This window comes from Phoxinus phoxinus, assembly GCF_949152265.1.
Source record: "Phoxinus phoxinus genome assembly, chromosome: 10".
In the NCBI taxonomy this organism is placed as follows: domain Eukaryota; kingdom Metazoa; phylum Chordata; class Actinopteri; order Cypriniformes; family Leuciscidae; genus Phoxinus; species Phoxinus phoxinus.
Window position 1 is genome coordinate 16,852,336 of NC_136885.1, and position 24,401 is coordinate 16,876,736.

At 40.3% G+C, this 24,401-nt stretch overlaps 1 protein-coding gene across 2 annotated transcripts in view; it reads left to right on the plus strand.

Moving 5' to 3' along the window:
• grin2db (glutamate receptor, ionotropic, N-methyl D-aspartate 2D, b) overlaps window positions 1-24,401 on the plus strand; it is a 107,832-nt gene that overhangs the window by 41,478 nt on the left and 41,953 nt on the right. For both annotated transcript variants that reach the window (XM_079626006.1, XM_079626007.1), the window contains exon 2: window positions 23,291-23,623. In XM_079626006.1, the coding sequence (XP_079482132.1) occupies window positions 23,291-23,623 (333 nt within the window). The remainder of the gene's footprint in view (window positions 1-23,290; window positions 23,624-24,401) is intronic.

Genomic DNA, 24,401 nt, shown 5'->3' on the forward strand with positions numbered 1-24,401 from the left:
ACAACCTACTTTAGCTATTATTAAATTAGCTAACTACCAACTAACCAGATAACATTAACAAATTGACAAGCACTTACTGGGCAGAATGGCTCTTAAATGACGGACGAAATTGGAGGTGTTGTCTGGCTGTCCGCGATGTTAATGTTGCATGTCTTTTGCCATCTTGTGAATAATTCTTGAAGCCGAAAGCGATGACCCGATCGGTACCCCTCCGGCTGACATGTTGATCTGATCTAAGTGGGCGTGGTGTGCGTAAGGTAAGAGAGGGCATGACTGATGTCGTGATCCAGTCATGACAACCCTATTCTCAGCCTGCGCTCTAGCTGGATCAACTTTATTTTTAAAAATAATTTATATATTTTATATTTAAACTGAAAACATGATGTGATTTAACACTCAAGTCATTCAAGTCATCGTGTCTCAAGTCAAGTCAAGTCCCGAGTCTTTAACTTCCAAGTCCGAGTCAAGTATTTTATTTTTTGTCAAGTCAAGTCACAAGTCATAAAAATAGCGACTCGAGTCCAAGTCACCAAGTCACAAGTCCCCATGTCTGGTGTATAATATGTGCATAATAAAATGTTGAGCATGTGAATGCAGTGGCCTATCAGAGAGCTAGTCAGTAAGTTAGTCAGAATCCACTTAACACCGCTGTCATTATAACCAACAAAGTGTAAGCACAATGTATATAAGAGATTTGTTTTTTGTTTTTTGTATAATGAGAGTTTTAGTGAGAGTGCAGAATTCAGTGAGTATAGAAATTGACAGCCTTAGGGCCGGTTCACACAGAACGTGTTTTTGCTGTTAAAATGCAAGATGCAGATCAGTGGAACAAAAAAAAAAGATGCGTCTAGAGATTAGGGGTGTGCGATATTGATATTTTCTGGGATTTTCTCGATAATGATTATTAGACGATATTTTGAGACGATATTTATACTGAGTTTATTGTGTTGGTACTTTGGGAGGTTTAGGACTGTCGTGGACAGCCATTTTGGATATTCTTCATACTCTGTGTGGTGGTCAGTTCACAGCAGTGACAGAAATAATTTTTTCCAATGTTTCAATTGATTTATATAATTATATTTTTTAACCTAATTATATGCATGCATCATCTTTTGTGTCATTTTCATAAATTTAATCAAATAATATAAAAATAATTGTATTTCTCATATTATACTGTTAAAAACACATAATTATAGTTGATTTTAGTTGATCGTAGTTGATCATACCTAGAGATGAAATAGCACGAACATTTCATGATTATAGTTACAAAAATATTTATCACAGAATTCTGTTCAAAAACTACTAATACTATACAATGAAATCAATTCACGAAGTTTTATGTCGAAAACCAGCAAATAACAAATAAAATTAGCATCAATATGCACCTTTTGTTTACATAAACATTAAAATAATAACATTTAAAAAAGTGATCTACTAACATGTATAAGTTCAAATAAAGTTTTGACAAAAAGGTTTTATTAAATGATAAAACTCACATATTTCAGGCTTTAAATTTTTTTTTTTTTTTTATATAAAAAGAATGAGTCAAAAAAGATAAACTACTGACATTTACTATGCACATTAGCTTATATTTTATTAATAGTAAAATTCGGTCTGATTTTCCCGTGGCGTCTGTCGTTGCTATGCAACCATGCACTGTGCTCGACCACAACGACAGAGGTTTTAGTAGCTAATGGTTTTCCACCACTGAAAAACGCTTCCTGTAGCTCTGCTACAAGATTTATTTACGGAGAAGAGAAAAACACCTGTAGTGTTTGGGTCCTTCATGTTGACTGAGCTTTCAATGTTGTTACGGAAAGGGTGAAGCTAATTGGTTGGTTCTTGTCGCATGACCTGCAGTGCGTTTGCAGCATTCTGAAAAGTTCTCGCTGCGCCTGGAAAAAATTAGCGCGTCGCTTCATTTATGAGCGCGTCGCTTCATTTATGAGCGCGTCGCTTCATTTATGAGCGCGTCGCTTCATTTATGAGTGCGTCGCTTCATTTATGAGCTCGCGCCTGCATTTGAACGAACTTGAACGCGCAAAAGACGCGTTATGTGAAAGCCCCCTTGGCGAGCGAGCTACCTCCAATCAGGCCACGAGCTACTGGTAGCTCGCGAGCGACGTGTTGGAGACCCCTGGTAGAGTATGCATGCACTCTCTGCGTGTGTGTGAGGGATAGGCTATACTCGATAATGTCAAATCGCATATCGCACATCCCTACTAGAGATGCGTTTTTTAAAAGTTTAACTTAGCCTATTTTAACTTGAGCGCCGCTTTTTTAGAATGCCGTGTTAAGCGTGAGACGCTACAAAGGACGCGATACTTGAGTGCAACTGTTAAAGACGTCTGTCTAGCAAGTGTTTACATTGAAAATTCCTGGAAAAGTAGCGTAGTGGAATGGAAAAAATGATTTGTGTGAACGGCCCCTTAGTGATTTAAGGTCTGCATTACAATACAGAATATATAGTGGCTCGGATCTCGCGTTTGCAGAGGCAGCGCGTTGATTACGAGTCTACTCTGCAATAAAGATTCTGTGGCTGAGATTTTGCATTTGCCGAGGCAGCGTGTGGATTTAAGGTCTGCGTTGCGATACAGAATCTATAGTGGCTTGGAGAAAATTTACGAGTCTGCCATAAAGATTCTGTGTGGGTGCGAGGCATGCACAATCAGCTCCTGAGGGTGCTGGCTGTGTTCATTGAGATATCTCGACGCGCATAGCCTTGTGTTGTGTGTTTCAGCCTCGCGCCCGTTGACTTTCTTCTCGAGAGATGAAAGCCAAATACTATATTGTTAATGACTTGAATCTCGCGTTTGCCAGGCAGCGCGTAGATTACGGGTCTGCAATAAAAGGGACACACACGATCTGTGAAATAATACTGTTTGGGTTAGAGGCATTCACAGTCAGCTCCTGAGGGTGCTGGCAGTGTTCATTGAGAAATATCTCGTCGCGTACACCTGCGCTGTCGGATGTTTCAGCCTCGCACCTGTTGACTTTCTTCTTGAGGGATGAAAGCCAAATATATTGTAACGGCTCGAATCTTGCGTTTGCCGAGGCAGTGTGTAGATTACGAGACCATATAAATATTAAAACAGTATTTTCTGGTGATTATGGCTGCATTTAATTCTAAGAAATTAAAATGATGGAATATTTTAATTCAGCCTACCATTCAGACTGTGTTTCACTTATCAAGTGTTTATTGCTGCAATTAATTCTGAGGAATTCAAATTATGAGCAGAGAACGCACGCTACTCTGTCTGACCCACTGGCTTGCGGCCGTGCAGTGTTCCGTCCGCACATCAAAAACGAGACAAAAATATGAGGGTTGTCCCCCCGTGGCGGGATGAGCGAGAATTGCTGCTCTGCGGAGCCCTCGGAAATCGATGTTTGTATCCAGCGTCAAGTGCGCTTCAGGACACATCAGTTTTCAGCGTATGCACACTGGCTTGTTCGCAGTGTTCGCATCCGCACATCGGAAACTGTTTTCGATTATTCCCTGCCGGTCCTCCGCTTCAGGGTGTCGAGAACGAAACCGAAAGAGCCTCCCCTCGGGGTGCTCTCAGAAAATCGATGTCTGTATCCCGCCATTAAGTGCGCTTCGGGACACATCGCCAGTGAACGCACGCTGCTCTGTCTGCCCTACAGACTTGCGGCCAGACAGCGCTCGCGTCCGCACATTGATAATCATTTCGACCAAACCCTGCCGGACAGCCGCTTCATGGGATCGAGAACGCATCTCGAATAATACTCGAAATCAGTCTCGAGAGTCTGGTTCCCTTAAATCAGGAAATCGATGTTTGCTTCCCACCGCCACCGGCGTTTCGGGATGCATCGGTCTCCAGTGAATGCAAACTGCAGTGTCCGCCCGGAAACGTTGCAGCCCTGTTGAGTTCGCTTTCTCTCAGGAGGTCAGTAAGAAATATAAATCGGTTAATTCCTGCCAGTCAACTGCTTCAGGTCACCGAAATCGCTCAAAGTGGCCAGTCCTGAGAGATTGGTCCCCCTAGTACAGGCAGAGAGATTGGTCCCCCTAGTGTCCTGCAGAGTTTAGCTCGAGGTTCAGATTCAAAATGCTAACCATACCTATTATCGGAGTCAGATCAGGTCCGAGGACTGGTTTGTCACGATAGATCTATAAGACGCGTAATTCATAATATCCATCCTTCCCCATCACAGGAAGTTTTTGAGGTTCGCTTTTGGGGGAAAAGTGTATCAATACCGAATTCTTCCATTCGGCCTAGCATTGTCACCTCGCACCTTTACAAAATGTATGGATGCCGCTCTAGCTCCACTGAGGTTTCAGAGCATTCGTATTTCCGACGACTGGCTCATTCTGGCACAGTCAGAGGAGATGGCGGTTCAACATCGAGATGTTGTTATGAGCCACTTGAAGTGCTTGGGGTTGAGACTGAATGTCAAGAAAAGTTCACAGCACAAACTTACTGCACATCCTCTCCATTGCTTCCACTTGTGTCATAGGAAAGTCATAAAGCAGGAAGGGCCAATGCAGTCTGGGTATAATCCCATACTGAAAGCACCATACCTTGAACCTCCCAAGCAACCGGCTGATGTCAATTGCCTTAAGCCAGATGTTCAGTTGTTCTTTGGTGTCTTTGAGATTGCTGATGTACTTTAAGGAGTGGTCATAGTTTTTTCCAAGACATCGGATCCCTTGGTCTTGAATTATTGGAATCTCTGAGCCTTGGATGCTGACGGTGTTTCTCATCAACTTTACTTTGTGGATACTGAGGCTCCTGGATTTCTCCGGTTTAAATTGCATCCGTGCCCATGTCGCCATCTTTTCCAGAGCACTTAGGACCCACTGTGTTCCTTGAATTGCTGGGGTCATCACAGTCACATCATCCATGAAAGCCCGGCAAGCGGGATGCCTGGTGCCGTCGTTTGCTTTAGGACCTCTACACTGCATCTCTCCTGCTTTCAGAAGAAGATTCATGGCGGCCACGAACAGGACCACTGAAATAGTGCATCCTGCCATGATTCCCTTCTTCAGCCTTTGGCATTTGGTGGTGAAGTTTCCCACTGTGAACCTAATTTTCAGTGAATCCATGTGTGTCATCACCAGCCTAACCACCTCTGTTGGTACTTGGTAGTGTACCAAAGCCCTGATGAGGTACACTCGGGTAGGCTTTAGCAAGATCTAGCCAGACGACAACAAGTTTGTTTTTATTACTCTTTGCTTCTTTGATGATCTGGCTGACCGCTGATGCATGTTCCAGGCATCCAGAATATCCTGGAACTCCTCCTTTTTGAACACTGGGGTCGATGTACTCATTGTTGAGAAGATACGATGTAAGCCTTTTAGCAACAATGGACCAGAATATTTTCCCCTCAACGTCCAATAGGGAGGTCTCTCTGAACTCTTCGAGTCCTGTAGAGTTCTGTCCTTTAGGTACAAAGAAGCCCTCAGCGAGTGTCCAGAGCTTAGGTTCCTGCCTTTTTTTCTAGAGTGTCCTCCGGAGTGTCTTCCGGAGTGACTCTGCTTTGCGGAGAAGTTTTTCCGCACCTCCGCCCGTATCTGGTTTAGCGCTGGTTTCTCCTCATCATTCGCCTTCTGCCATCTTTTCTGCCATCTTTTCCTGAGTGTTCTCAATTGCTCCCGTAATTCTTTAATCTGGCGCTGCCCCCTGCTTGGACCAGCTGGTGGTCTAAGAACATTGCATTCCTTTACACCAAAGGTGTCCAGACATGCGTGCAAGACAGTTTTTACCATGGTTTTGATCTTCTTGGTTACATCTCCCTTGAGGGTATTGTCCAGGGTGATGTCCAGGTCTCTATCCAGCTGGGCCCATCTGCAGCCTGTAGCTGATGGTAAATTTAAGCGTAGTTTCCTCTCAAAGTCCTCTAGTATTTCAGATTCACCCCCTCTTCTTGTGCTCTGAGCAGGTTGAGCAGAGAGGTCCGGCGCACTGTGGTGTGCTCCCTTGAGGGTATTGTCCAGGGTGATGTCCAGGTCTCTATCCAGCTGGGCCCATCTGCGGCCTGTAGCTGATGGTAAATTTAAGCGTGGTTTCCTCTCAAAGTCCTCTAGCATTTCAGATTCACCCCCTCTTCTTGTGCTCTGAGCAGGTTGAGCAGAGAGGTCCGGCGCACTGTGGTGTGCCTCCTAGCTCTGGTCCTCCTCCGACTGACAAGCAACTGTGATATACTCCGAGATGGATCTGGGTATTACCAGGTGCTTCGCGTTGCTGTAGCTGCTTTTTGCACTTGGTCGTAACGCCACATTTTAACGCCTCGTTCGTTCTTGAATAATAATAAGCTAGGCCTACATGCCTCGTTTTACTTTCTTTGCCATTGACATCCATCCGACTGAACTACAAACTTTCCACTGACGTCTGTGAAAAAGGGATGCACTTGACCAACTCGCGCATCTGTGCCGCTGCGCGCTCAATCCACTGTGCGTTTTTCTCTTATCAGCTCGCACACCACTTATATATTTCGTTTAATATTCCACTAATAAGATACATTTACTTCATAGACAGCCTGCTTTTTTTATCCCCTCTTTTTATCCGCTCTGTTGTCAGTGTTTCTTTGTCTGGACACAAACACTGTGCGCACTGTACACAAGCTGCCCGATATCAGTTGTTGGTATCGGGGGATTTTTACGGGTACATGAGCTCAGTATCGGTATCGGTGCATCCCTAGTACTATTCATGCAGCAGCATATCTTACATGCTCACATCAGCACGTCTGTGTAGGGCTGGCGATATGACGTTGGAAGCGGAATTGTCCATTACCGCTGTCGTAAATAATTTAGCCTACCGCAACTTACTGTCGCACAGTAAGCACAAAAATGTTGTTTCGTTTTGTTACAATTATTTATGTGAAATAGCTTTTATTTTGCATATAGGCCTAAATTATTTTTATATATTTAGTTTTATTCAGTTTTCTCCGTTCACAGAAGCTCTTTAAGTGCGTGATGTGACGTTGTGTGATCCATGTTCTACACTATCCTGCAATTTTCGCTGGTTTCAAAACACACAACAAGCTGCATATTACCTGCTATTCATTTTGAAATTCATTTTGAAATTCACTGAAATTGTTTGACAGTTGGTGACATGCCGTAGGCTATATCCTCTGAAAAACTAACGCCAGCGCATTGCCATTGCGACTTACCTATGATGACTTGACAGCTGAGTGCGGGCATTTCACTCGCGTTGGAAAGACTATGTGTCATGTATCACAAATGTATCACATTTGCACAGTCTGTTATTTAAATTCGTAATTGGTTGACTGGCAAATTAAAATCATTACCCGAACGATAAAATAACATTATTAAAGGAGAACTCCGGCGCAAAATTAACCTTTGGTCTAATTACACATTGTTACCTAGTCAACCATTATCTGAGACTTGTTTTCATGATTATCGAACTAACACGGTAGCATAATGAGGGTCCCTACCTTCAAACCGAAGCATTGAAACTTTGTCTTTTCTTTTCTTTTAATAAGAAGATATTTTATACATACAGTCTACCAGTCTATCTACGAAGGCCGATCCAAGTGCGCTGGACCATATGAGATTCTACACAGTTCAGCGCACTTGGATCGGCGTTCGTAGATAGACTGGTAGAGACTGTTTTTCAAAGATGGCTTCTGCCTGTATACGCGAAGTTGACTGTATGTATAAAATATCTTCTTATTAAACTGTCTGGACACTGACAAAGTTCTCAATGCTTCGGTTTGAAGGTAGGGACCCTCATTATGCTACCGTGTTAGTGTGGGGCTATTTTGAGCCTTGTTAGTGGTATTAACAAGCGATTTTTATTTGTCATTACTCTATGCCCTATATACTAGCGTTATACTAGCGTAATAGGCTAAACTGTTTTTAGAGATAAAACTATTTACATTCGATAATCATGAAAACAAATCTCAGATAACGGTTGACTAGGTAACAATGTGTAATTAGACCAAAGGTTCATTTTGCGCCGGAGTTCTCCTTTAAGCGGTTATTTGCCATTTCAAATAAGCGTTTCTGTTCAGAACGATTTTATTTTGTTTCCATTTGTTTATGTTCCTGTCAATTTCGTTCGTTTGCGGTTTTTGTTTTCGTTCATTGAACAGGTTCGGAGCCCTGTTTGCCGCTATATTTTAAACTTGAAAGTACAATGTTTACATTTGGCATTTTATATTTTATGTTGGACCTGTAATCATTTGTTTTGAAAAATGTTTTAGATTTAGGCTAATTCATATTTTATACTTCTACATTCTTAATCAAACATTTGCCCAGAAGTTCTAAATAAAGGGAGAAAAATACTCTATATAGATTTGCTATATAGGCTACTTTAAAATGTAGAAAATAAATAGTCTTTTCCATGTGATAAATATATAGCCTATAAACTATTAATTGATTGAATTTACAGAAAAGGTAGACTTAGGCTCAATCCCAATTCACCCCTAGCCCCTACCCCTTGTTTTCGAGTGTACCCCTTGGCCCTTAAAACAGAGTTACAATGGCCAAGGGGTTAAAAAATATTCCCCTACGAAATGGAACAACCCTGCATAAACCTGATACGTCATCAGTCGTCGATGATGGCTCTGACGTTATGGAAGCGACGAGGTTTAACAGGATTTCTTCATGACAATGACTGACAACGATACCAATATGCTGTCCTCCACTGTGGCAATCTCTGTCGTATGGGCTGCTGGTAGTGTAAAGTTAAAGTAAATGTTTCAATGTGAAATACATGGCTATAATTGAGTTATTGACTGTGTTGTGTTTACACCATAACCACGCGATGCCGGACTGATTCACTCGCTTTATAAAGACATGTGAGAACAAATGCTTTTTACTTTAGTTTAGCTTCATTAACGTTAGGTAACTAACGTTAGTAGCGAAGCAAGCAACGCTGTCTGCCTGGTTACCGAGGTAACATGCTAGCGGCTGAATTGACCGTTCGCAAAAGCCACGCCCCTTAGTTATTGTTACTACGCCCGTCAAACAATTGAGAACCATAGGCATGGCTGGGTTGAGATCCATACATTAAGTGATTGGTTTTGGAGTAATGCAGCGACATATCCTCCAGGGCACGACCGAAAGTATAGACAGAATAGCGCACGGGAGCACATGCACAAAACAGTTTTGTAAAATAATATATCAATCATTTTTATTTGATCATACATCATTTTACAAAACTGTTTTGCACATGTGCTCCCGCGCGCGCTATTTCAGTCACAACACTGCAATCAGAGGACGCGCTGAAACCATCAACTCTCGATGCGGTTCTCTTCATTCATAACTCGTAGCCGACTGAGAAGGATATATGTGTGTAAATAGTTGTGCAACTGCGCGAACTTTGTTTTGAAGTTTAATGTTGGAGTTCCAGAGGAATTTGTGACTGTGTACCTGTTCAACCACATCAAAGTTTCGTAATTAGTAAGTCCGTGCTTTTTCTCTTTTTTTCCCTCTTGTTTGCTGACTTATGAGGGGCAGCAGTGCCGTAGTGAAACGGTGTTTGTACATGTAGCCTATTTTTTAATAATAGTTGCAAGCAATCATAAAATACAGCAAGTTTTAAGCCCGTGCAGACCTCACTGCCATAGGCGCATCATTGCACTATCTTGCTGAAATCGGAATGTTTGACGGAGGTCCTTCTCCTTAGTTACAATTGCTGAGCTAGGATTGGACGAGAACCGTTAGAGGGCGGGGTTTTGCGAACGGTCAATTAGCGATCTCTTTTTTATGATTGTTTTAAAGGGTAACTAAACACTAAACCAACTTTTTTTAGTTAATGATCTGTACGAATGGAGCTTTATAAATGCTGTTCATTGATTCGAGTACTTTTTTTAACATTTGAGTATAAAGTGTTTTAATTTTCAAATATATGGTGTAAAAACGTCTGAGTGCTGCCCTCTTCAGGTTAAACGGAATCTCCTGAAGTAGGGGTACTCTCTGACGTAGGGTACTCTCTGACGCTGCGAGCTCACCACGCCCCTGGCAGCCCCTGGTATAAAAGCATCTGCTTCCGTCAACACCAGAGCGAGTCAGGAGCTGGAAATTGGAATTACGAGTTTTGTAAACGATCAGGATAGCGTATTTTAGCATCTAGTTAGCATAGCATTTATAGTTATTTAGATTATTTTGTGTAGCCTAGGTAGTTATTTAGCATAGTTGTTAGTGTTGTTAGAAGCATAGTTAGTTAGTAGCATAGTATTGCATCAGTTAGGATAGTGTAGATTTTTAGCATTAGTTTTGTCTGTGTTTAGTACAGTGGTTAGGCTGGTATAGGTGTAGTGTTGCCGGTTGCAACAGCATTGCTGGACTGTATAACTTCCCACCAGACTTAGAAATTAGGCGCCAGTGTTTACATGCACTTGTGTGCCAAACGCTGCTCTTCCTGCACGGACTCCTCAACCGCCGGCGCGTTTTGCTGGATATTTTTTTTCACATAGCGGCAAAATATGCTTTACGTAGGTCAGTAGTAATAATAATCCACTCAGATACTGGACCCATTCTCTCTAGCGCGGCTGCTTCGCTAGCATCGTCGGATGCCGATCGCGAGGCGGGAGTTAATGCGAAGCGACACCGCAGTTTGAGCTAGCGGCTCGAATTGATATGATTTTAGCTCTGTGTCCACAGACAATTCCTCCACTTCAGGTGAGAAAAGTCCTCAACTTTAAATGACCGCTCTGTTGCAAAGCTACTTGCGTCACTCTCCATCTTAGCGAGTCTGACAGCAGCTGTCAGTCACTGCGGGTCTGTCAATCACCCGCTCAGCCCCGCCCTCGGTTCGTCCGTTGGGCTCTGCCCACTTTTCCAGCATTTTTCAAATATTGCCAGTGGGTGGAGTCAGGCTCTGACCAGGGGTTTAGTTACCCTTTAAAGAAAAACCACCATATTAGGAAATACTTACATTTGTGACTTTCTTTCACCGTTTGTGAAGCCATCTCGCCGGTGATTCGCGATGCATTCTAGGAACTTTCTCATAGCCGTTCGGAGTGTGCCTCTGAAAAATCTCCGTTTCGAGGGCTATGTAGCCCTACCCCTTCGCCTTACCCCTCCATCGCAAAAATAATCGGGACACCCTACCCCTATACGTGAACGTGCAAAACGGAGGGTTAGGGCCAAGGGGTAGGGGCAAGGGGTGAATTGGGATTGAGGCTATTTCGTGAAATATGTCGTTATCGGGATATGAGATTACTTATATCGTGAAATTAGATTGTTGTCATGATTGAACTATATTTAACCTTATTGGGTGGTTTATGTTAGCAATTTTAAAATCAATATCTAGATTTTAGGTTAAAAATTTAGGGGATTTCTAAGATAAAGGACTTAATTTCTTATTTTTTTTAAAGGTTTATTGTAATGTTTTTAATCACTTTTTTCCCCTATAATGAATTTTTAAAAGCACAAATATTCCATGTAGTCTTTTAAATAATAAAAGTCATTAAAGCTGCACATATAACAATTATAAAATAATTAGCTAGTTCTGTTCAAAGTGGTTTCAGATGGAGTACAGCATGTCATCTCAAAGGTCAACAGCCTTATTAGATTATTCAATCACTCCACTTGTGCTTCCCAAAGTTCCCATATTGAGTCTCCCATGCACTGTATGTGAGGAACCCTATTTTTACGGTGCACAGAGATGCCTACTGTATGTAGACAGCAAGGCAGCTCACTAGGTTTTGGAACAGCTAATCTACTTCTCTCAAACACATGGATTGTACGGTGGCCGAGAGAGCTCAACACGTTGCAACTGAAGAAAACACATGCAAATAGAAAAAACACCCGCAAATAATAATAATACAATTATTATTAATAAAAATAATCTTCATCAGTTTTACAACACGTGTGCTCCAAAGAAGAGTTAACAATGAGCTGAAAACTAAAATAAATAAGTAAATAAATAAGATATATATAATAAGATATATAAAAAGAGAAAAAGAACATGAGGGTAAGATATTAATCTATACATCAGTTACATTGTGCAAATTTTGTCATGCTATGTTTAAATAAGTTTCATAATAATGTTAGGTAATGCAGGGTCCAAAGATGAGAAGGCACGTTTTAAAGTCGAGACACTTACACACAGGTATAATGCATACATTTTATACAAAAAAAGTTTTTAAAATATTTTTTTCCAACAGTTATGTTAACAGCAATAATAAGACATTTCTGTCGTAAGAACAGCTATTTAGCTGATAGACGGCGTGCTGCGTTGTCATGGGAACATCCCTGGTGAAAATAATGGGGAAATTACGTTGTCTTTCATTGCTCCCTTCACCAAGTGCGTTCCAAACGGCTACATAATGGCACACAAGTGCCATGCTCACTCCAAAGTCCCCACTTCAAGGGCTCTGCCCTTCGAAGGGAGTAGGTCATAGGGATGCTCACGAGCAATAAGCATGTCCCAGCCAGGTTCGTCACTTATTGGGGCCCCTTGAAAACATTTCCGTTGTGGTCTGTGCTTTTTACAGTGCGTTTTTGTTTTTGGTTGTGTTGTGAACTTTTGCAGTGCATTTCTGTATTTGGTTGTGTTGTGAACTTTTGCAGCGCGTTGTTAGTATTTGGAGCACACATGTGTTGTGAAACTAATGAAGATGTTTTCTTAATTTGCAGGTATTTTTCTATTTGCATGTTTTTTCTTCAGTTGCAGCGCGTTGAGCTCTCTCGGCCACTGTAGGATTGTCTTAGAACGAAATCATTTTAAAAAGGGGGAAATCAAGCCAAATGAGAAATGCATTTAGTTGCAGAAATGCTTTGGAGATGAGGCCCTAGGAGTGCACTTACCTCTCTTTCTCATAGACCTCTGTCAGGTCCTAAGAGTTTTGTATTTGGGGAAAAAAATATATGCTGGGAGCACTTTTGCTATTTTATCATTTAGCTGACACTTTTATCCAAAGAGTATTACAGGGAAAGCCCCCCTGGAGCAACCTAAGGTTAAGTGTCTTGCCCAAGGGCACAATGATAATAGTTCATAAATTGCTCCTTGTGGGATTCAAACCTACAACAACCTTTTACTCATCGACTTGCAATAGATCTGCAACTTCTTGACAACTAAGTTTACCAACCAAGTTGCTGATTATGTGAATGTTTAACCAATTTACCAACTGGTGGAGAGGTTTGAACAATGCTTTAGTATTTTATGTTTACATTTTTATGAGATGTGTTACAAACACCTTACAGAATGGAAACCTTTGATTTTCTTGATTTGTCAGGACATAATAGCCTGCATGTTGTTTAATGCTGAAGAGAGAATTAGGGGAAACGGCTTGTTTTCTCTTAGTCTGCTGAGATTGAGGATGGAAATCTGGTAAAGGAGCAAGATAAGACAGCTATTGTCCAGTGAGTAAGATTACTTTGTACCGCACTCTTGGAGTAGAGATCTTGGAGTAGAACTAGATTAAACTCACTTCTTTATAGTGATACAGCAGCCTCTCTGTTAAACGCGTTCAACATACTCATGGTATCTAAATAGTGTAGTAATGTTTTGTGCAGTGCAGCATGGGCTTTGTTATTGTGCCGAGGATCTGTGCCTGTGTGGAAGGTTGATGGATGACGTGGTCGTTTGTCAGCTAAAGTGCTTTCGATAGCGTCGGTCATCACGGTGCATGCGAAGCATTTTACGAGCTGTGTTTACAGCCGTGCAGTAAAGGGGAGCATTCTCACAGCCAGTGCAGTCATGGGCTCAGCCATAATGATCACGAGCTGTCAATGCATATGGCCCCAGATCCAACCAATGTTTGTGAATGCAGTCCATCTCATGTCTCGAGCATTGTGTTGTCCATTTGTTGTGTTTTGTTTTTGTTTTTTTTGGGAGGAAGGGCAGGGAAATGCTGGCATAGGCCTAGTTTTTATAGGCATGTTGCAATATATAACGGTGTTGACTGATAACTGTGGTAAAAATAGCGATATTCTTTTGGCCATGATAATTGTGAGGTGAAAATGGAGCATTTGTTTTTGCAGTATTCAAAGAAATTGACAGATTGATGAAATTAATCAGTGAGTATGTGTACTAGGGATAGTATGTATTCAAGTATTATATACAAAAAATATTGTATTCAAGTATTTGGGCTCACAAACAAACTAGCCTAATATTTGAATATTTGTTTATTTGGATGAAGTTTAACGAGAAGACGTTATTTTGTAATCATTAGCCTAGCCTACGTTTTTGTCACCATTTCTGAACAAGCTTATGATTAGCTGATATAGGCTACACAACAAAGCCTATATTTATATCTTGAGTTTTTCTTTTAGTTGAAAACATTAAACTGTGTGTATCAAAATATAGTGTAGAAAAGCATTTAAACGCTAGTAAAGCAGACTGCACCAGTTATTGTGCAGAACATAGAGTAGGCTACATACACCAGAGTTAGCATATGGTTATTGTATTGTTCCACATGTTCATGTTGAGAAAGAAAAAAATCCATCCTCGGGTGAAAGTTGGCTCTTCAGTCTGATAACAATAATGCGCTCCGGCTACAGACGGTACACTGTGTGTGTGCTAAGCAAAGTTTCTTACAGCTCATTGTGTTTTCTGTTCTTAAACCTGTCTCCCTTGACGAAACTTGAAGGAAGGATTTGTCTTGAGATCATTTTGCTTTCATATAAGTTATCTTCTCAGCTAAGTGAGAGGTCTGGTCAAATGAAGGATTAAAACAGTATGAATAGAAAAGTGCCAGTAAAAAACAACAAAAGTGGGGATACGGGTTAACATGTTACATAAAATGCTTCTACCAAAAATGTGCCGGGAGCCCACTGTTGCTATAGTAATGAACTACACTACTACGTGCATCGGATTGACAGATAAATCATGCGATCTTATTTCACTGTTGCTGATGTTGAGGTTATTTTCAGCTTCGTACAAAGTTTGCTTTGTACATTGTTTTACTGCATTGATAAAGAGGGCAAGCTTAACCATTAAACTGAGCTGTGTGCATGCATTTTAGACACTTACAATGTTCTTGCTCTGTCCATGCAATAACTGCATACTTATGAGCCAAGTTTTATATTTACTTCACCTGCTCAGTGCTCTGGTAATATCAATGGTATGACCCATTTCAGGAGCTACCAAAATTACAATTTAAAATCGGAATACGTATACAGTATCCACCTTATTTTGCAACGTAGAAGTAAATACGATGATGCACTTCCTTCTATTGTGTTAGGCTTCCGTTTCGCTAACTGGTGGGTACGGAGCAATGTTGTGGGAGCATGCACAAAACACTATGAAACACCATGATGGTAAATATTTGCCACACCCCCGGTGTATGACACAGTGGGGGATGAAATGAAGAAGTGGCCTGACATCTTATGAGAATATTTTCAATTATTTTGTGTTGTCACTCAGAGACGGGTCTTCGATGCGCTTCTCAGCAGCTTGTTTAACAAACGGCATCTCTGCTTATTCTTTTTGGGTTTGAGTTTGGGTTGCTTTATGATGTTCATTTGGAAATTTCATCAGATTTGTAATGTAAATCATTTATAAACCTATGCCAACATGGAAGAATACATCAAAATTCATTCATCGCGATTATTTCAAAATAAAAGTTTAAACCCTCACTCTGAGTTTGCATGTTTTGATGTCCACATGTTATTGTTCAAGAAATGACAGTGACTGTAGCATTTCTATCGTAAAGAAGTGGCCAAATATTAAAGGGATGATCTTCTGTGGGGTCTGCCATTAACGAAGTGGAAAGAACAAACATACAGAAATTTGGACGGTTTCTCACAAATGTGTTGCTCAAATACATACAAGAGAAATACATAAACTACTGCGTTTAGAACCTTAATAACATAATTTTACATACACCATTTCTCCTTTTCTGCATCACGTCACACATTAAGCATGTGCATGCAAAGTACTCAAAATGGCGATTGAACGGTTAATGCAACCGATACACTGTTAACTATTTGACTAAAACTAGCAAAACAAGCAACTTGCATTGCCAGCGTGTTCACACATTACAATAGGCTAATGCTTTTAACCAAAGCCGATGAGCTTCTTGCAGCGTGCAGATCATAGGGTGCCCCACACCCACATTCAGTTCTGGTGCGTTGATTATGGTCAAAAAACAAATATCTTGCAGGTATTTTTTTACCCACAAACTGCACATAGACGTCTGTCTGTAGTCCATATTAAAAGTTAGCTAGCCAGTCAAAACTACACAGTGGAAGCAAAACTACGGGTTCACAATACAACTACGATTAGGCTAGCGGAAGTGGCTTTCCGGAAATCTTACACATTATATTTAAAGGGCACCTATTATGACATTTAAAATGTTCCTAATGTTGTTTAGGGAATCCCCAACAACAGTTTTACGTGCACGCATGCAATGTCAAAAAACACTTTTGTTGTCGTATAATATGCATTTATTTTTTACCTGATTTGCTCACCGACTCCCAAATGATTCGTTCAACGACTCATTTTTCCAAACCCCTCCTTTGCGCGACGCTAATCTGCGATTGGTCAGATGACCCAGCAGTGTTTACAGAGATAATACTTATTGTACTTATTGATATATACTTAATGATGCTTTTATCAATTAAATCGTGTTATAATAATGATTATAGTCCACTGCTTTGTAGTTTGTAGTAAAAAACTAAAAATAAGATAAAGAATTTAATGTTATGTTAGCGAGCATAGCCCAGAGTTCATATTGTAAAAGCACAATCAGTCTTTTGCATTAGCCCAATGCATAAACATAACGTTTTTACAAAAATGCAGTTACGTTACTACGAGGTATTACTCTATTCTTTAAGACAACTCCGAAAACATCGACAAACACTTCACATATCTCAATACATGCCATTGAAGACCTAGAAGCTAAACGGTGCTTACTCAACAAACAAAATACTAATTAAGCATGCTACATAAAACATAAAAGCAACAATTATTAATAACACTTACAGGTTGTGATACGGAGGAGGAAGCTGATGCAAATACACTTGGAACTGAACCTTCCTTCAATATCGGCTCGCGAATCCAAGTTTGATTGCATTTAAAAAGCAATCGTCTTCAAAATGGCGCGAACAAAGCACAAGGCTCGGACTATACTTCTGTGGTATAGCCTAGTTATATGAATTGTAGCCACGTAGTCTTCAAATGCTCCTCCTTGGGCAGATGAAAAAAGTTGGCTTTTGAGTCGCACTTCAGAACACAGCGTCTCGTCGCCATGATATTTTCCCTGGCATTGGAGCGCAATAAGTGGGCGTATCGTATTCAAATAACTTGACAAGTTGACGTCATCTAGTCAGAGAAAAAGCTTCGGTCTTCTAACGATTCATAAAAATGACTCAGAGTCGACTTTCACTTTTGAAAGACAATAACTTTTTATACGGTGCACTTTCATATTTCAAACTTTGCAGGATGTTTTTGTTCACTTAGATCTATGTTATACACTACATGAAAGGTACATTTCAAAATTCCATAATAGGTGCCCTTTAAAAGATGGCGGCGCCTCTTACTTAAAATATAAGGTGGATACGATACTGATTCAAAATGTGAGCGCTAGTGATTGACTGTCAAAAAGCGGTTTGAACGCCCCGTCCCCCAGCTCAGCTGAACTGGAAGTCTTGATTGGTTTTGCTCCTGAGTCAGACCTGTCTGTTATTGGCTGAAGCACAGGGCTCCCCCGCAGTAGTTTGAAAAGTGCCAGCCCTCCCTGTTGCTCTGTCTGCACCCTTGTCAAAGTACTTACTTTAGGTGAAAAATAAATGTAGCGAAGTAGAATATTTTTATTACCTGACTCGAATGCATATGTACGTTCTGTACGATAACTGCGCCGTCTGCTTTATTTGCGTTTTTTCCGTTTGCGCTGCTTGAGCTTAAATGCTTTAGCTACTTCTCTATATTTTTAGTTTACTTAAATAAATCCTAGTAATCTTGATGTGTATATTACCTAATTGTAAGCTTGTTCAGAAATGGTGACAACAACTTAAAAAAACCTTATTCTTAAAAAAAAATAACGGCTTTCTCGTTAAACCTAATTTAAAGGGATACTTCATCGCTGGAAAGATGAATGTGTATTTAAATTGGGTCATGTATGTAGTAGAAATGTGAAATTATTTTAGAAGTTGGTGCCTTCTGAGAAAAGTCCGAAAATGTATTTTTGGCTCATGTGGATGAAAGACAACAACTCCCAGAATGCACTTGCTTCGCTGCCCTACGAGGCCAAGCCTACCGGTTACAGAGGCCAGTATTGGAAGACTTGATACAAATAGGTTACTAGTTGACTCAAAACTGAAAAGACGCCGTTTTATCGTAAATCTCCGTGACGAGTCTGCCCGGGCTCTTCCTCCTGACAGCCAGGCGGGTCTCGCTCCTCTACTGCCTCTGGTTCCTCCATCTTCCGCGGCTGTTCCTCGCTGTGTTGCGGCTCGTCCGGGGAAAAAGAGGACGTATGGTCACCCCTACTACTCCGCTTTCTCCACAGAGCAAGAGCCTGTTAGCTTAGCTTAAAAAAAAAGATGGCTGACACTATTTGTACATTCTGTGAGTGAGATCCCACCCTCTATGGGCGGGTTTAAAACATGCAGAACTAGCTACTACTACTGGCTGTAGTTTTTAGCCTCTGGCCAGAAACCCTCAATGACGCAAAATTACTTTTTTTGTGTCATCAGAGTATTTTTTTCTAGACAAAAAATACATAAATCTCTCATACATAAATCTCTCATATATGAGGGAGGGAAGCATGGTCAATCGAAAATACTACCACGTTTGATACAAAGCTTAATGCTAATCGGTGAAGTATCTCTTTAAATAAATGAATATTTGAATATTAGATTTTTATTAGCCCAAATATTCGAATACAATTTTTTTTTTAAATGCCCATCCCGACATTAAACACAAAAAGAAAACGTATCCCTTTAACGTAATACAAGCAGCCAATGAAAATAAGAGGTTTAAAGAAGGCCAGCAGCCAATAGCATTTGTTAACACAAGTTTGGACCCCACCCCCTGTCAAATCAAACTCTTGTATGTGAAGATTTAAGCAAGCGCATCGCATGTGTTCAGATCTGGGTGCGCGTGCAGAACAGAACTCACGCTTCTCTTGTGGTCAGTTCTGCTGTCAGGTCAGGTCAGACCTGTCAGGACTCGCAGATTTGTTACTTCTCGCAACGTGCTGATTTTTGTGGACAATCAAATGAGTTTTTTGTGCTTGGTTTTGGGGTTTGTTGTTTTTGCAGGTTTATATTTTGTGTGCAAGCTTTGTCACTGTGCTCACACTACTGTAATTCACTTGCGTGCTGTTTTGTCCATTATTTAACTCTTAAAATGCAGCGCTTTTGAATCATGGCTTGAATTAGTAATAACGAAAAAAGGTGTCAAAAAAATATAGCCTATATTGTTGAAAATATACGAGGAAAGTTCAAAGTCCACTGATAAGTTAGGCTACCAGTTTAAGCCTATGTGCCAGACGGCCTCAGCCCAATTTAACCCCTGTATATGTGGTGCTATTCACTCACTGATAATCTTCCCCTTAAGTGAGCTTCCCCATTGAACTGCTGCAATGGGACCATTGTTCCAGCGAATTGAACTAGGGAACCGAATCAGTAAGTTTTCTGAATAAATCATTCAGACCGTTTTTGTCAACTGGATCAACAGTTAATTGAAATTAATGCCTTAAAATATATATATTTTCATAAATCAAACATTGATGTTCCTCTCGTGGCCATGGTAAGCAGAGCTAGAGCAAATGTCAAGATTTTTAATCTCAAAAAGTACTTAAATTCAGACTTGGCTAAATAGACCTTTTATATTTGGAAATATTGCCAATATGTATATTTATATGTTATAGGCATGAATGTAATGATATAAGACCCATAAACTGCACAAGTTCTTTGTAATGGAAATAAATTGACCTTGTGTCTTATAAATCGAATAATTGTGTAAACATACATTTTGTGCTGTATAACTTCATTGTAAATAACTGAACTGAACATGTCTTTTAAAGCACAGTGTTCACAGCATATTTAATAAACCAGTCAGGGACACAAGAGATTTATGTAAATTTATATGGAGCCGTTATAGTAATGTACTCTGTAGTATTTTAGAATCGCCCGGGGGTCTGTAAGCAACAGCGAAGCACATGTCCCTTCCTTTGTGGATGATATATCATTGAGTTTTTTTGGCTCTCTTTGATGAATTCAGGACTGCATGTGCACTTCCCACGTCTCCTTACTGTATAATGCAACCTGTGGAAGCGGCTGTAAATTGCTGCTTTTGCACAACATTAGCACAGTGGGATCCCAAATGACAAGCCCAGGCTATGATTACACCAGGTTAATTTGAAGTGACTCAAAAACAGTAATATGCTGTTGTGGAATGTGGTCTTGTGCTCTTTCGTGCATTCCAACCCCAACACACACACACACACACACACACACACACACACACACACACACACACACACACACACACACACACACACACACACACACACTATCCCTTGTCTGTCAAAACTGGAGGATTGCCAGTGTTTGGTCAGGCCAAACACGTACACATACCCCAGTAATCAATATTTCTCTCCTTTCCTCTATTCCTCCATATTTCATCCCTCTTTCTTTTTCTCCACTGCTTCCATTTCCCCCTCCTCCCCATCTCTGTCCACATCTTAGTCATTAGGACTATATTTACCTCTTTCAACCAAACAGAATTCCAATGTCTGCCTGTCTCCCTCTTTCTCTCTCTCTGTCTCCATCCCTCCCATATTCTTCTCATTCTTCCGTCGTCTTTGGCCTCTTAATTCTTTCTCTCATTCTTCTGAAGGACTTGTCAGGGTCAACAGACCAACAGACTTAGAGATGGATAAATATAACAGTGGGAGAAAGAGAATACAACAAAAAGAGAACAAACCCAGAGAGTGGTGACAGATTTGGGAGAGAGGGAATATTATGTCAGAGCCTGGTGATTCCAAGCAATTGCATTAGCACCTGAAGTCATGAAACAGAGAGGAGCAGGCAGGAGGAGGCTGCCACAAAAGTAAATTGAAAATGATTTGCTTGTAGTGTGCGTGTGCGTGTGCGTGTGCGTGTGCGTGTGTGTGTGTGTGTGTGTGTGTGTGTGTGTGTGTGTGTGTGTGTGTGTGTGTGTGTGTGTGTGTGTGTGTGTGTGGTTGAGATAGAAAAAAAGATTAAGACAGTGTGGAGATACTTTCTTACATATCAACTGCACTAACCTCTAACTCTCTAAATCATTTTATTGGTGTGCGTGTGTTCGGTGATGTTGGTATGTGAGTGTGGGTATGAAGTATTTATGTGGGTGTTTATATTTTATTGTTTGTTATTATTTATTCACCTTAGTAACCAACATTCATTCCTTGACTGTTTTTTATTATTAACACACACACACACACACACACACATACACACACACACACACACACACACACACACACACACACACACACACACACACACACAGAGAGAGACCTCAGAAGCTATATTATTAATGAGGTGATGATTTTTTTTTCTGAATTAGTTTGGCATGATCTTTATTGTTCAGGAAATAAAAACTGCTTCTCTGCTTAAATTTGAAAAGTGTTGTCTATGAAAACATGAAATGGCATATTGATCAATGCGATATTGCGCTTAAACCTAAAACTACTTACCTCAAGCTCCATTTGCAAAATTGGCATGCCTCTTTTCCATAGCAATGACAGCGTCCATATTCTCCTCTTTCGCTCCATCCTTTTTTTTCAGCACACATAAAAACAACATTTGCCAAGGTGCAATTCTTCTTTCTCTATTTTTTACCACTAGCGCATGCAGATGACGTTTTATTCTTCTATACTAACTTGCGTCGTATAGCCTACGATTCAAAAGGTATAATCTTCGTACAGTCTACATGACGTTCCCAAGTTCAATAGATCCATGTCCTACAGTGTGATTTGTAATGATCTTATTATATAGGATTGCTGAAATCACATGATTTTTAGAAAAAAATAAGCATGAAACTCCACCCCTAAATCTAACTGTTGTGTTCGTGCATGGGTAGAATTGTGTTGGGACTACTATTTTAAAAGAGTGTTGTAAGGAAGTGTTGTGGCGTAATGTGTGAGAACGGAAGTGAAGAGTAAACAAGATTGATGTAGTTTGTTACTCCTGTCTCGTGTGTTTCTTAGCTTCTACTCCTCACAGAGACCACTAACCCTCAGTAGGGCGAAGATTGCTCAAAATGATTGTGAAAATTCATACAAATTCATCAAAATATAAAATGGTTACGAATTGCTTTCTCGGTTTACCTTATATATAGCCTATATTTTAAAACCTTTTTTTGAAATCATTAAAAAAAATAATGACTAGGATGTGTACACTCACATCATGTATTACATATTCGTGAAAAAAGTTACAACTAACATGAATCCAGAATACATGCACATGCGGTTTAAAGATTTAAAAGATTTTTCCTTTTCATTATTGTGAAAACTTTTTTTTTTTTTTTTGCCATGACCTATTTAATATAGGCAGAACCCTTGTGCAAGCCTGTTGACATGATTACATTTAAAGGGTTAGTTCACCAAACAGGAAAATTCTGTCATTATTTACTCACCCTCATGACGTTCCAGACCTGTGAGGCTTTTGTTCCTCTCCGGAACACAATTGAATATATTTTTAATAAGATCTGAGTGAATAAAATCCTAAATTCATTCTGTTCATCATATAAAGCAATCATGTCACTTCAGAAATTTTGGATTTAACCGGTCAATTCATATGTATTAGTTTTACAATCTCTTTATGAACTTTTTGAAGCGTCAAAGTGGTAGTTGTGTAGCTTTTTTAATAAAAATATCTTTATTTGTGTTTCAAAGATGAACGAAAGTTTTGTGGGTTTGGAACAACACATGGATGAGTAAATGATGACAGAATACATTTTTGGGTGAACTATCCCTTTAAAGTAAAACATGATTTGGCTGATCGGTGAGCCCTCCAAATAGTTAAATACACTTCAAGTGCTCTCACAAGACGGTTTCACTAGGACATTTAGGCCTTCATTAGAACAGCTAAACTAAACCTGTAGCCTATGCACAAAATTGCATGCAGTTTCTCTCTATCCCTCTATCAATTACACTCTTTCTGTGTTTGTTTTCCTCCTGTGTTGCTCCATTTCAGCCTGTGGCCTGAATAAAGCCCATTACATTTTCCTCCCTTCTTTTGTCTGTTCTCTTACTTTCTTGGTATCTTGCTTGTTCTACTTCGCTTTCTTTCTCTCATTCTAATCTTTACTATCTGTATCTCTCAAGTTTTTTTTTTAATTGTATGCAATATATTGAATTTATTATTTTATTTTAATTGAAGTTTCTCTCTTGCTTTTCCCTTCCTGGTTTCACTCAGGCTTTCTTTGTGCCCTCTCGTTTGGCCTCCATGTTTGTTGCCATGGTCACAGTACCCACGCTGTCTCTGCTATTGGCCCTGGTAGAATGGGCGGGTCAGACTAGCTCCTCCCCTCATCTCTTGCTCCGGCCCAGAGAGCGCGAACGGGACCCGGTGGCATCAATGCACTTCAACATCGCAGTGATCCACGCGGGCTCAACCGTTCAACAAGGGGAAGCAGGGGCTGCAGCAGCTGCGGGTCGGGTGCCGTACCCAGGTTTCGGACGTGTGCACAGCAGCTTTGGTGAGAGCGTCGTCACCCAATGGGGATCCGCAAACGTAATCTGGCTTCAGGTCAGTCTGAAAGAGGTCATGCAACTGGAACGGAATTGATTGCTTTCAGGGTGGAGACAGATTGTGATTTTACATATAGAGTAACCTAGAATACCTGAACACTTTGTTCATTTAAAGTCCCCCTGTAGTCAATCATTTTAACCCTTTTCAACTCATCTTTGATCGCCAAAAAGATGTTAATTTTTTTTTTTTTTTTTTTTTTTTTTTAAATACCATGAATATGCTAATTAGCCCCACCTCCATTCACTCACACCAGCTCAGAGATCCACTCGGCCAACTTAACGCTGCACAATGGTATCGCTCTTTACAACGTCGGACACATAACGGTAATTAATATGATTGGCCTTTTGCTTGACTATGTTATCAAACAGCTATGTTGCTAATATTACACAAACTATGTTCCCGTTCGCCATCTCAGCCTGCCTTCCAAGTAGCAATCATCAGAAACGTTTTGAACAACTCAGAAAGTCAGTGGAGAAAGGCATATAGTTCATCATAACATCGTAATATAAATAATTCACCCGTTATATTGCTAAATCTACCCGATTTTTCATATCAACAAAAAATATATACCGGGAAACCTGGCATCTCTCGAGACTCCCTGCTAGTTCGCTATTAATGATATGCTAAAGCCCACCAGCACGTTGACGTGATTGGTTATAAGGTAATTTGTGATGTCAGAAACACCAGCAATTTCAAACTGCGTTTTTGAGACTGTCTTTTTTTCACTGCAGTGTTAAGGAGAAAATACTCAGCAATGGTGTTGACTTATGAATTT